This window comes from Globicephala melas, chromosome 14, assembly GCF_963455315.2.
Source record: "Globicephala melas chromosome 14, mGloMel1.2, whole genome shotgun sequence".
Classification (NCBI taxonomy): Eukaryota; Metazoa; Chordata; class Mammalia; order Artiodactyla; family Delphinidae; genus Globicephala; species Globicephala melas.
The window spans coordinates 41,857,125-41,871,164 of NC_083327.1; the positions used below are offsets into that span (position 1 = coordinate 41,857,125).

The 14,040-nt window shown below is 40.1% G+C and overlaps 1 protein-coding gene across 4 annotated transcripts in view; it reads right to left on the reverse strand.

The window, feature by feature from the left end:
- The window catches only part of LAMA4 (laminin subunit alpha 4), a 150,263-nt gene that overhangs the window by 51,468 nt on the left and 84,755 nt on the right, over window positions 1–14,040 (reverse strand). For all 4 annotated transcript variants that reach the window (XM_030882804.3, XM_060283746.2, XM_060283745.2 and 1 more), the window contains one exon: window positions 9,314–9,430. In XM_030882804.3, coding sequence (XP_030738664.1) covers window positions 9,314–9,430 — 117 coding nt within the window. The remainder of the gene's footprint in view (window positions 1–9,313; window positions 9,431–14,040) is intronic.

Genomic DNA, 14,040 nt, shown 5'->3' on the forward strand with positions numbered 1-14,040 from the left:
GCAAAAAAAAAAAAGATAACAGGTGCGATGGGTTAGAGAGTGACTGAGGGCAAGAGAGCTACTTGGACTGAATGTTCACAAGGACACTAGCCATTTGAAGATCTGGGGATATCAGGTGCAAAAGTCCTGAGGCAAGAAAAAGTATGGTGTGTTTGAAAAACAGGGAGGAGTTGGAGTGTATGAACAGGAGTGGGCTGAAGTGTAGTGAGGAGGGAGAGAGTGGGTATGAGGTCAGAGAGGTGGGCCAGAGTAAGGTCACTTAGGGCCTCATGGGCCATGTAGCATGAGTTTGTTTCTTACTTTAAGTATCACTGGAGGTTTTGTGTGGGATAAATAATGTTATCTGATTATGTTTTTAAAGGATTGTTCTGCTGCTGCATAGAGAATGGATCTCGAGGGGCAGGTGTGGAGGCAGATGAATCAGTAGGAGGCTCTTTCAGAAGTCCATACTGGAGATGAGGAGACTTGGACTCATACTCAAGAGTAGCAGCAGAGAAGAGGGTAGTGGTCAGAAATCAGGATTCGGTTTGGAAGTAGGGCCAACAGGTCTTGTTGAAATGGGGGTGAGGGGAAAGGAGAAATCAAGAAGGACTCCAGAATTTTGATTTGAGCAATTGGATTGTTCCAGTTACTGAGCTAGGTAAAACTAGGGAAGAGGGTGTTATTCAGAATATGTTAAGTTTGATATGCCTATTACACACCTAAGTGGTAGATGAAATTGTGATTTAGCTACATACCACACTGAGTTCTTACTTGAAAACGTCAAGTATGCATTTGGATATAGAAGCTTGGAACTCAGTGGAGGTCTCAGAGCTAGAAGTACACATTGTGGAATCATGCATCTAATTGTTCTTTAAAGTCATGGGATTCATTGCGATCAACTAGGGAGACAGTATAAGTAGAAAAAAGGGCCCAGGACTGAGCACTGAGCCATTCATTATCCAGAGCAGGGACCAACATGGCCCAGGGCCAAGTGTGGTCTGAGGCCTATTTTTATATAGCTCCCCACTAGGAATATTTTTTACATTTTTAAAGAGTTCTAAAAAACATCAAGCCAAACCAAACAAAGAATAAGGGAGAACAGTTTTATGTGGCCTGCAGAGCCTAAAATATTTACCACGTAGTGGACATGCAGAGGCGAAGCTATCCAAGTTGGCTGGGAAGAAATGGCCATGGAGGAAGGAGAAGAATCAGAGTGGGGTATTGGAGAACCCAGGACAGGAGCTCCAAGTGTTTAAAAATAGAGGGAAGGGTAATTAGTGGCAGGGCTAATAAAGCTGAGGAGAGAGAAACAACCATGGTTTTGGCTATGTTGAGGTCGCTAATGACTTGGACAAAAATAGTTTCAGTGAAGGGACATGGAATCCCACTTGGAGTGGGTTGAGTACAGTAGTCAGCGGGTGGCTGGAAGGTGGAAACAGCAACTGTAAATGACTCTTGAGATGTTTTGCTGTGAAGCAGAGTAATGGGGCAGAGATTAGAGGGGATGTGAGCAGGGTTTTTCTTCTTTTTAATTTTGAAAAGGTAGGAGACACTAGAGTATGTTTCTATGTTGGCAGTAATGATTCAGTAAAGAGTAAGAATTGGGCAAAACAGAAGAGAGAGGGCACAGTTTGGGAGTGAAACCCAGCAACCATGTTTTTGAGCAGAGGAAGGATGGGATTCAGAGCATAGGTGGAGGGATTAAACTTTGACAGGAGAAGGGACGTTTCACTAATTATAATAGGTAGGAAGGTAGAAGTGTAGATACACATGCAGGTAGACTGGTAGCTTTGGGGAGGGAAGATGAGGGGAATTATCCTCTCTTTGTTCCTAATTTTCAGCAAAGCATGAAGCAAATTCACCAGCCAGACTGATAGAAGGGGAGGTGGGTTTCCCACCAGTCATATTGGCTTCTCTGGTGTGGCGACGATGCTGAGGGTACTTGGGTTTACAGGGTTAAGGGATTAGAATTCTCAGGTGAGTACAATAGGGGAAGAGATAAGTATGGAAGTAAAGGGTGTTTGCAAAGAATGATTATACTGATAATTTTAGCTTAAGGAAGGAATGGCAAATGAGATGGAGGAGGTTTTGCCGTGGCTAGAGAATTGGTGGAGTGTGCCTTCTAGAGTAAGTGAGATAAGAGGTGGTGCTCAGGGAGGGAGGTGCTTGATACTGGGATTTGGGAGAGGCATTCTTAGTGATGACAAGATCTGGGTCTGGTCATACTAGGGATTACAGAGGTGGATGGGAGGAAAAGCTTGTTGGACAGAAGTTCAAGGAACCGGAGGTCTGAGAGCTGGTGGACTCATCCATCTGGATTTTGATGTCAGCAAGGATAGTGGTGGGAGTAGGGATGGAGAGGAAGACAGGGATGGAAAGGAAGCTAAAATAGTCAAAGAATGAGATGGTGATCAGATGACTTTAAAATAATATCCTTTTGGGCTTCCCTGGTGGCGCAGTGGTTGAGGTCCGCCTGCAGGGGACACGGGTTCGTGCCCCAGTCCAGGAAGATCCCACATGCCGCGGAGCGGCTGGGCCTATGAGCCATGGCTGCTGAGCCTGCGCGTCCGGAGCCTGTGCTCTGCAACAGGAGAGGCCACAACAGTGAGAGGCCCGCGTACCGCAAAAAAAAAAATCCTTTTAAAGGTAATAAAAATGAGCTAGGAGTACTTTTGTGGGATAGGAACCAAGATGGCGGAGTAGAAGGATGTGCTATCACTCCCTCTTGTGAGAACACCAGAATCACAACTAGTTGCTGGACAATCATCAACAGGAAGACACTGGAACTCACCAAAAAAGACACGCCACATCCAAAGACAAAGGAGAAGCCACAATGAGACAGTAGGAGGGGCGCAGTCATAGTAAAACAAATACTGTAACTGCTGGGTGGGTGGCTCACAGACTGGAGAACACTTACACCACAGAAGTCCACCCACTGGAGTGAAGGTTCTGAGCCCCACGTCAGGCTTCCCAACCTGGGGGTCTGGCAACGGGAGGAGGAATTCCTCGAGAATCAGACTTTGAAGCCTAGTGGGATTTGATTGCAGGACTTCGACAGGACTGGGGGAAACAGACACTCCACTCTTGGAGGGCACACACAAAGTAGTATGCGCATTGGGACCCAGGGTAAGGGGCAGTGACCCTGGGGGAGACTGAACCAGACCTACCTGCTAGTGTTGGAGGGTCTCCTGCAGAGGCGGGGGGAGTGGTGGCTGTGGCTCACCATGGGGACAAGGACACTGGCAGCAGAGGTTCTGGGAAGTACTCCTTGGCATGAGCCCTCCCAGAGTCTGTCATTAGCCCCACCAAAGAGCCCAGGTAGGCTCCAGGGTTGGGTTGCCTCAGGCCAAACAACCAACAGGGAGGGAACCCAGCCCCACCCATCAACAGTCAAGGGGATTAAAGTTTTACTGAGCTCTTCCCACCAGAGCAACAGTCAGCTCTACCCACCACCAGTCCCTCCCATCAGGAAACTTACACAAGCCTCTGAGATAGCCTCATCCACCAGAGGGCAGACAGCAGAAGCAAGAACTACAATCCTGCAGCCTGTGGAACAAAAACCACATTCACAGAAAGATAAACAAGATGAAAAGGCAGAGGGCTATGTACCAGATGAAGGAACAAGATAAAACCCCAGAAAAACAACTAAATGAAGTGGAGATAGGCAATCTTCTAGAAAAGGAATTCAGAATAACGATACTGAAGATGATCTAGGACCTCGGAAAAAGAATGGAGGCAAAGATTGAGAAGATGCAAGAAATGTTTAACAAAGACCTAGAAGAATTAAAGAACAAACAAACAGAGATGAACAATACAATAACTGAAATGAAAAATACACTAGAAGGAATCAATAGCAGAATAACTGAGGCAGAAGAACGGATAAGTGACCTGGAAGATAGAATGGTGGAATTCACTGCTGAGGAACAGAATAAAGAAAAAAGAATGAAAAGAAATGAAGACAGCCTAAGAGACCTCTGGGACAACATTAAATGCAACAACATTCGCATTATAGGGGTACCAGAAAGAGAAGAGAGAGAAAGGACCCAAGAAAATATTTGAAGAGATTATAGCCGAAAACTTCCCTAACATGGGAAAGGAAATAGCTACCCAAGTCCAGGAAGCGCAGAGAGTCCCATACAGGATAAATCCAAGAAGAAACATGCTGAGACACATAGTAATCAAACTGGCAAAAATTAAAGACAAAGAAAAATTATTGAAAGCAGCAAGGGAAAAATGACAAATAACATACAAGGGAACTCCTATAAGGTTAACAGCTGATTTCTCAGCAGAAACTCTACAAACCAGAAGGGAGTGGCAAGATATACTTAAAGTGATGATAGGGAAGGACCTACAACCAAGATTACTCTACCCAGCAAGGATCTCATTCAGATTTGATGGAGAAATCAAAAGCTTTACAGACAAGCAAAAGCTAAGGGAATTCAGCACCAGCAAACCAGCTCTACAACAAATGCTAAAAGAACTTCTCTAAGGGGGAAACACAAGAGAAGAAAAGGACCTACAAAAACAAACCCAAAGGGCTTCCCTGGTGGCGCAGTGGTTGAGAATCTGCCTGCTAATGCAGGGGGGACGGGTTCAAGCCCTGGTCTGGGAGGATCCCATGTGCCGTGGAGCAACTGGGCCCGTGAGCCACAAGTACTGAGCCTGCGCATCTGGAGCCTGTGCTCCCCAACGGGAGAGGCCGTGATGGTGAGAGGCCCATGCACCGTGATGAGGAGTGGCCCCCGCTTGCCACAACTGGAGAGAGCCCTCGCACAGAAACAAAGACCCAACACAGCAAAAATAAATAAATTAATTAATTAAAAAAAAAACAAACCCAAAACAATTAAGAAAATGGTCATAGGAACATACATATTGATAATTACCTTATATGTGAATGGATTAAATGCTCCAACCAAAAGAAACAGGCTTGCTGAATGGATACAAAAACAAGAACCATATATATGCTGTCTACAAGAGACCCACTTCAGACCTAGGGACACATACAGACTGAAAGTGAGGGGATGGAAAAACATATTCCATGCAAATGGAAATCAAAAGAAAGCTGCAGTAGCAATACTCATATCAGATAAAACAGACTTTAAAATAAAGAATCTTACAAGACACAAGGAAGGACACTACATAATGATCAAGAGATCAATCCAAGAAGAAGATATAACAATTATACATTTTTATGCACCCAACATAGGAGCACCTCAATGCATAAGGCCACTGCTAACAGCTATAAAAGAGGAGATCGACAGGAACACAATAATAGTGGGGGACTTTAACACCTCACTTACACTAATGGATAGATCATCCAAAATGAAAATAAATAAGGAAACAGAAGCTTTAAATGACACAATAGACCAGATAGATTTAATTGATATTTATAGGACATTCCATCCAAAAAGAGCAGATTACACTTTCTTCTCAAGTGCGCATGGAACATTCTCCAGGATAGATCACATCTTGGGTCACAAATCAAGCCTCAGTAAATTCAAGAAAACTGAAATTGTATCAAGCATCTTTTCTGACCACAACACCATGAGATTAGAAATGAATTACAGGGGAAAAAATGTTAAAAACACAAACACATGGAGGCTAAACACTACGTTACTGAATAACCAAGAGATCACTGAAGAAATCAAAGAGGAAATCAAAAAATACCTGGAGACAAATGACAATGAAAAGACAACAATCCAAAACCTATGGGATGCAGCAAAAACAATTCTAAGAGGGAAGTTTATAGTTATAAAGCCTACCTCAAGAAACAAGAAAAATCTCAAATAAACAGTCCAACCTTATACCTAAAGGAACTGGAGAAAGAAGAACAAACAAAACCCAAACTTAGCAGAAGGAATGAAATCATAAAGATCAGAGCAGAAATAAATGAAATAGAAACAAAGAAAACAATAGCAAAGATCAATAAAACTAAAAGCTGGTTCTTTGAGAAGATAAACAAAATTGATAAACCATTAGCCAGACTCATCAAGAAAAAGAGGGAGAGGACTCAAATCAATAAAATTAGAAATGAAAAAGGAGAAGTTACAACAGACACCACAGAAATACAAACATCCTAAGATACTACTACAAGCAACACTATGCCAATAAAATGGACAACCTGGAAGAAATGGACAAATTCTTAGAAACGTATAACCTTCCAAGACTGAACCAGGAAGAAACAGAAAATATGAACAGACCAATCACAAGTAATGAAATTGAAACTTTCATTAAAAATCTTCCAACAAACAAAAGTCCAGGACCAGATGGCTTCACAGGCAAACTGTATCAAACATTTAGAGAAGAACTAACACCTATCCTTCTCAAACTCTTCTAAAAATTTGCAGAGGAAGGAACACTCCCAAACTCATTCTATGAGGCCACCATCACTCTGATACCAAAACCAGACAAAGATACTACAAAAAAACAAAATTACAGACCAATATCACTGATGAATATAGATGCAAAATTCCTCAACAAAATACTAGCAAACAGAATCCAACAACACATGAAAAGGATCATACACCATGATCAAGTGGAATTTATCCCAGGGATACAAGGATTCTTCAATATACGCAAATCTATCAACGTGATACACCATATTAACAAATTGAAGAATAAAAACCGTATGATCATCTCAATAGATGCAGAAAAAACTTTTGACGAAATTCAACACCCATTTATGAGAAAAACTCTCCAGAAAGTGGGCACAGAGGGAACCTACCTCAACATAATAAAGGCCATATATGACAAACCCACAGCAAACATCATTTGCAATGGCGAAATACTGAACACATTTCCTCTAAGATCAGGAACAAGACAAGGATGTCCACTCTCACCACTATTATTCAACATAGTTTTGGAAGTCCTAGCCACGGCAATCAGAGAAGAAAAAGATATAAAAGGAATACAGATTGGAAAAGAAGATGGAAAACTGTCACTGTTTACAGATGACATGATAGTATACATACAGAATCCTAAAAATGCCACCAGAAAACTACTAGAGCTAATCAATGAATTTGGTAGAGTTGCAGGATACAAAATTAATGCACAGAAATCTCTGGCATTCCTATACACTAATGATGAAAACTCTGAAAGAGAAATTAAGGAAACAGTCCCATTTATGATTGCAACAAAAAGTATAAAATACCTAGGAATAAACCTACCTAGGGAGACAAAAGACCTCTATGCAGAAAACTGTAAGACACTGATGAAAGAAATTAAAGATGATACCAACAGATGGAGAGATATACCATGTTCTTGGATTGGAAGAATCAATATTGTGAAAATGATTACACTACCCAAAGCAATCTACAGATTCAATGCAATCCCTGGCAAATTACCAATGGCATTTCTTACAGAACTAGAACAAAAAATCTTAAAATTTGTATGGAGACATAAAAGACCCCAAATAGCCAAAGCAGTCTTGAGGGGAAAAAAACAGTGCTGGAGGAATCAGACTCCCTGACTTCAGACTATACTACAAAGCTACAGTAATCAAGACAATATGGTACTGGTACAGAAACAGAAATGTAGATCAATGGAAGATAGAAAGCCCAGAGATAAGCCCACAGCACCCATGGTCAACTAATCTATGACAAAGGAGGCAAGGATACACAATGGAGAAAAGACAGTCTCTTCAATAAGTGGTGCTGGGAAAACTGGACAACTACATGTAAAAGAATGAAATTAGAACACTCCCGAACACCATACACAAAAATAAACTCAAAATGGATTCGAGACCTAAATTTAAGACCAGACACTGTAAAACTCTTAGAGGAAAACATAGGAACAACACTCTTTGACATAAATCACAGCAAGATCTTTTTTGATCCACCTCCTACAGTAATGGAAATAAAAACAAAAATAAACAAATGGGACCTAATGAAACTTCAAAGCTTTTGCACAGCAAAGGAAACCATAAACAAGATGAAAAGACAACCCTCAGAATGGGAGAAAATATTTGCAAACGAATCAACGGACAAAGGATTAATCTCCAAAATATATAAACAGCTCATGCAGCTCAATATTAAAGAAACAAATAACCCAATCCAAAAATGGGCAGAAGACCTAAATAGACATTTCTCCAAAGAAGACATATAGATGGCCAAGAAGCACGTGAAAAGCTGCTCAACATCACTAGTTATTAGAGAAATGCAAATCAAAACTACAGTGAGGTATCACCGCACACCAATTAGAATGGGCATCGTCAGAAAATCTACAAACAACAAATGCTGGAGAGGGTGTGGAGAAAAGGGAACCCTCTTGCACTGTTGGTGGGAATGTAAACTGATACAGCCACTATGGAGAACAGTATGGAGTTTCCTTAAAAAACTGAAAATAGAATTGCCATATGACCCAGCAATCCCACTACTGGGCATATACCCAGAGAAAACCATAATTCAAAAAGACACATGCACCCCAATGTTCATTGCAGCACTATTTACAATAGCCAGGTCATGGAAGCAACCTAAGACAGATGAATGGATAAAGGAGATGTGGTACATATATACAGTGGAATATTACTCAGCCATAAAATGGAATGAAATTGAGTCATTTGTTGAGATGTGGAGGGATCTAGAGACTGTCATACAGAGTGAAGTTAAGTCAGAAAGAGAAAAAGAAATATTGTATATTAATGCATGTATGTGGAACCTAGAAAAATGGTACTGATGAACCGGTTTGCAGGGCAGAAGTTGAGACACAGATGTAGAGAACAAACGTATGGACACCAAGGGGGGAAAGCGGTGGGTGGGTGCGGATGGTGGTGTGCTGAATTGGGCGATTGGGATTGACATGTATACACTGATGTGTATAAAATTGATGACTAATAAGAACCTGCTGTATTAAAAAAAGTTAAATTTAAAAAAGTACTTTCGTGATGCATTTATCAGAAAATTTCTACTTTAAAAAATGTGACATTTATTGATTTTGAATATCAGCTTTATTAAACACACAACTTACAAGTAAAGAGTGAGTAGGATGTATCTAGATTTACACTTTCTACAGAACTTTCTGTGATTATCTGTGCTGAACGAAATGGCAGACATTAGCCATATGTGGTGCTGTTGAGCACATGAAATGTGGCTAATGTGACTGAGGAATTAAATTTTAATTTTATTTCATTTTAAGTAATTTAAATTTAAGTAGCCATGTGTGGCTAGTGGCAACTGTACAATGAAAGGAACTGAAAAATTCAGTCTACTGATCTTATTTTTACAATTCCAGCTAACTTGATAAATTGAATTGGAGTTGATTATTCTTCTGTGACACTGAGTTCCTTTTCTAACCTGCTATAAATACTAACCTGAACAAGTCACGTGTGCCTTACCTTTATTATGTCATCAAGTTCTGAAAGGGTCATCCGAGGCATTGTCAGTGAGTCGGAAGACATCCTCAGAGACTCGTTCACCCCTGCCATCTGTTCCCTCACTCTGTCATGCTGTTTCTGCATGAGGAAGAGCAAGGGAGAGAGGAAGAAAAGGTCGCTTTAGATAAAGAAGGCATCAGGGAGAGTGCTGTCAGCTTGCTGCCACTGCACTCCGACAAATCCAGGTTCCTATCCCAGACCCACCAATGAATTGCTGTGCCACTCTGGGTAATTCGACCCGGCCCAGGCTCAGCTTTCTCATTTATAAAATGGAGATAATGAAAGTAAGCACCTCAGGAGCTTCAAAGAACTTAGTTATGATTATTACTTACAGTGCCACCACATCAAAGAGAGTTGACACTCCAGAGAGAGCCCTTGCCTCTTTCTCCATAAATGTGAAATGGGGCTAGGGATATAGCATTGAACAGGCTCTGTATTTGCAGTAATTGAAAACTGAATTAATTCCAAAAAGCATTTATCATGTGCTAACTTTGGGCCAGGCACAAATAGCTCATTTGGACAGGAATAAAGTATATACAAAAGAATCTTAATGTCCTTTTAAAAATTTTAAATGGCCCTATTATCAAAACATAAAATTGTGATCTCGCTTCCTCCTACTCTGAGCTCTTTATGTTAGATGCTCAGATGTTCTGAGGAGGGAAATTGCCCAAGTGTGGTTATATTTTTTTCTTCTTTTTTTTCAGTTTTTTTTTTATTGAAGCATAGTTGATTTACAATGTTGTACCAATCTCTGCTGTACAGCAAAGTGACTCAGTTATACACATGTATACACTCTTTTTTTAATATTCTTTTCCATTATGGTTTATCACAAGATATTGAATATAGTTCCCTGTGCTATACATTAGGACCTTGTTGTTTATCCATTCTAAATGTAATAGTTTGCATCTACCAACCCCAAACTCCCAGTCCATCCCTCTCCCTCCCCCACTCCGCCTTGGCAACCACAAGTCTGTTCTCCATGTCTATGTGTCTGTTTCTGTTTTGTAGATAGGTTCATTTGTGTCATATTTTAGATTCCACATATAAGTGACATCATGTGGTATTTGTCTTTCTCTTTCTGACTTACTTCACTTAGTATGATAATCTCTAGGTCCATCCATGTTGCTGCAAATAGCATTATTTTGTTCTTTTTCATGGCTGAGTAGTATTCCATTGTATATATGCACCACATCTTCTTCATCCATTCATCTGTTGATCGACATTTAGGTTGTTTCTATGTTTTGGCTTGTGAATAGTGCTGCTATGAACATAGGGGTGCATGTGTCTTTTTGAATTATAGTTTTGTCTGGGTATATTCCTAGAAGTGGGATTGCTGAATCACACAGTAATTCTATTTTTAGTTTTCTGAGGAAAATCCATACTGTTTTCCATAGTGGCTGTAACAACTTACTTTCCCACCAACAGTGTAGGAGGGTTCCCTTTTCTGCACACCCTCTCCAGCATTTGTTATTTGTAGACTTTTTCTTTTTTTAATTTGTAAAAATTAATTTAATTTATTTTTGGCTGCATTGGGTCTTTGTTGCTGCACGCAGGCTTTCTCTAGTTGCAGTGAGCAGGGATACTCTTCATTGTTGTGCGCGGGCTTCTCATTGCTGTGGTTTCCCTTGCTGCGGAGCACGGGCTCTAGGCACGTGGGGTCTGTAGTTGCTCTAGGGCGTGCAGGCTTGTTGTGGCACTTGGGCTCTACAGTGCAGGCTCAGTAGTTGTGGCACATGGGCTTAGTTGCTTTGCGGCATGTGGGACCTTCCTGGACCAGGGATCGAACCTGTGTCCCCTGCATTGGCAGGCGGATTCTTAACCACTGCACCACCAGGGAAGTCCCTTTTATTTGTAGACTTTTTAATGATGGCCATTCTGACCAGTGTGAGGTGGTATCTCATTGTAGTTTTGATTTGCATTTCTCTAATAATTAGTAATGTTGAGCACTTTTTCATGTGCCTACTGGCCATCTGTTTGTCTTCTTTGGAGAAATGTCTATTACGATCTTCTGCCCATTTTTCGATTGGGTTGTTCCAAGTGTGGATATATTTTTTGATGAATGCTTTAACTTATACTTTGACTCTGGGGTTCTAGAGTCAGGGATCTTATGATTTTGACGAAATATTGTAGAGCTTCAGAGATTGAAAGCAACACAGAATGAAATTTAACATGGAAAAAGTAAAAGACCCATTTTATAATCTGAGTAAAAAATGAGCTGGTTACTTTAGAAATGGTAATTTAAATTAGAGTTGAAAATTTTGTTATGGTATAATCTAGGATATCACAGAAATAATTATAAAAGCCTATACTTGAATGACATATTTTAAAACTTTCTAAGTTCATCTTAATGTCTTTTCTCACTCCCTGGACTCTTTTCTGATTTAGTGGAAAAGAAGAATTAAACCCATCTTCTCCAAATCCCTTGCTACAGGGAAAGACATAGGTCTAGGGACAGAAAAGTATCTCATTTGATCATCCTCTTAAAGCAAGAACATTAAAAAAAATCAATTTCCCCTCAAAATCCATCAAGCATAATACAGTGCGACTATCTGGGGTTAATTGTTCTTGTCTTCACAAGGAGAGGTAGTTAATACAGCTCTACACAAAAGCAATATTTTAAAGTATGTAAGGAAGGGAGGTCAAAAAGATTGGTATTATCTAGCTGTCTCAGAGCAGTTTTCCTGTTACAGAGTTTGAGATATGACCCCTTCCAGAAGCGCTTCTATCTGAGTTGCCTTAATGGAACACAGCTAACACCCTGAAGTAACAACCAAACTTCAAAGCCATGTGTGAACAGCACTGCCTGATAAGCTCATTGGCAGTAGTTGGAAAATGATATGCTTCAAATTAAAGGGTTTCTGTCATTTACCAGATATAGCATTAGACAGAAATGAATAAAATTAGCTTTGAAACGAAGATATTCCCACAGAAAGATGGACAATTTGAACAAAAGAAAGTTTAGAAACTAATAATTAGTGAAAACGACAATAATTAGCACTATTTAGCATGCTTCAGTATCCATTTCACGTATGCAAAAAATAAAACAGTTTCCTGACAAAAAGAGATAGAAACAGTCCTGGGAAGGTGAAGCTTTGGAGTTTATGAGAATACCTAAACAGACAGAATCTCATTTTCTTTTTTAAAAATTTTTAAATTTTATTTATTTTTTTTATACAGCAGGTTCTTATTAGTCATCAATTTTATACACATCATTGTATACATGTCAATCTCAATCGCCCAATTCATCACACCGCCCCCCACGGCTTTCCCCCCTTGGTGTCCATATCTTTGTTCTCTACATCTGTGTCTCAATTTCTGCCGTGCAAACCGGTTCATCAGTACCATTTTTCTAGGTTCCACATATATGCGTTAATATACGATGTTTTTCCCTTTCTGACTTACTTCACTTTGTATGACAGTCTCTAGATCCATCCACGTCTCAACAAATGACCCAATTTCGTTCCTTTTTATGGCTGAGTAATATTCCACTGTATATATGTACCACATCTCCTTTATCCATTCGTCTGTCGATGGGCATTTAGGTTGCTTCCATGACCTGGCTATTGTAGATAGTGCTACAGTGAACACTGGGGTGCATGTGTCTTTTTGAATTGTGGTTTTCTCTGGGTATATGCCCAGTAGTGGGATTGCTGGGTCATACGGTAATTCTATTTTTAGTTTTTTAAGGAAGCTCCATAATGTTCTCCATGGTGGCTGTATCAGTTTACATTCCCACCAACAGTGCAAGAGGGTTCCCTTTTCTCCACACCCTCTCCAGCATTTGTTGTTTGTAGATTTTCTGACGATGCCCATTCTAATTGGTGTGCGGTGATACCTCACTGTAGTTTTGATTTGCATTTCTCTAATAACTAGTGATGTTGAGCAGCTTTTCACGTGCTTCTTGGCCATCTATATGTCTTCTTTGGAGAAATGTCTATTTAGGTCTTCTGCCCATTTTTGGATTGGGTTATTTGTTTCTTTAATATTGAGCTGCATGAGCTGTTTATATATTTTGGAGATTAATCCTTTGTCCGTTGATTCGTTTGCAAATATTTTCTCCCATTCTGAGGGTTGTCTTTTCATCTTGTTTATGGTTTCCTTTGCTGTGCAAAAGCTTTGAAGTTTCATTAGGTCCCATTTGTTTATTTTTGTTTTTATTTCCATTACTGTAGGAGGTGGATCAAAAAAGATCTTGCTGTGATTTATGTCAAAGAGTGTTGTTCCTATGTTTTCCTCTAAGAGTTTTACAGTGTCTGGTCTTAAATTTAGGTCTCGAATCCATTTTGAGTTTATTTTTGTGTATGGTGTTCGGGAGTGTTCTAATTTCATTCTTTTACATGTAGTTGTCCAGTTTTCCCAGCACCACTTATTGAAGAGACTGTCTTTTCTCCATTGTGTATCCTTGCCTCCTTTGTCATAGATTAGTTGACCATGGGTGCTGTGGGCTTATCTCTGGGCTTTCTATCTTGTTCCATTGATCTATGTTTCTGTTTCTGTGCCAGTACCATATTGTCTTGATTACTGTAGCTTTGTAGTATAGTCTGAAGTCAGGGAGTCTGATTCCTTCAGCTCCGTTTTTTTCCCTCAAGACTGCTTTGGCTATTTGGGGTCTTTTTTGTCTCCATACAAATTTTAAGATGATTTGTTCTAGTTCCATAAAAAACGCCATTGGTAATTTGATAGGGATT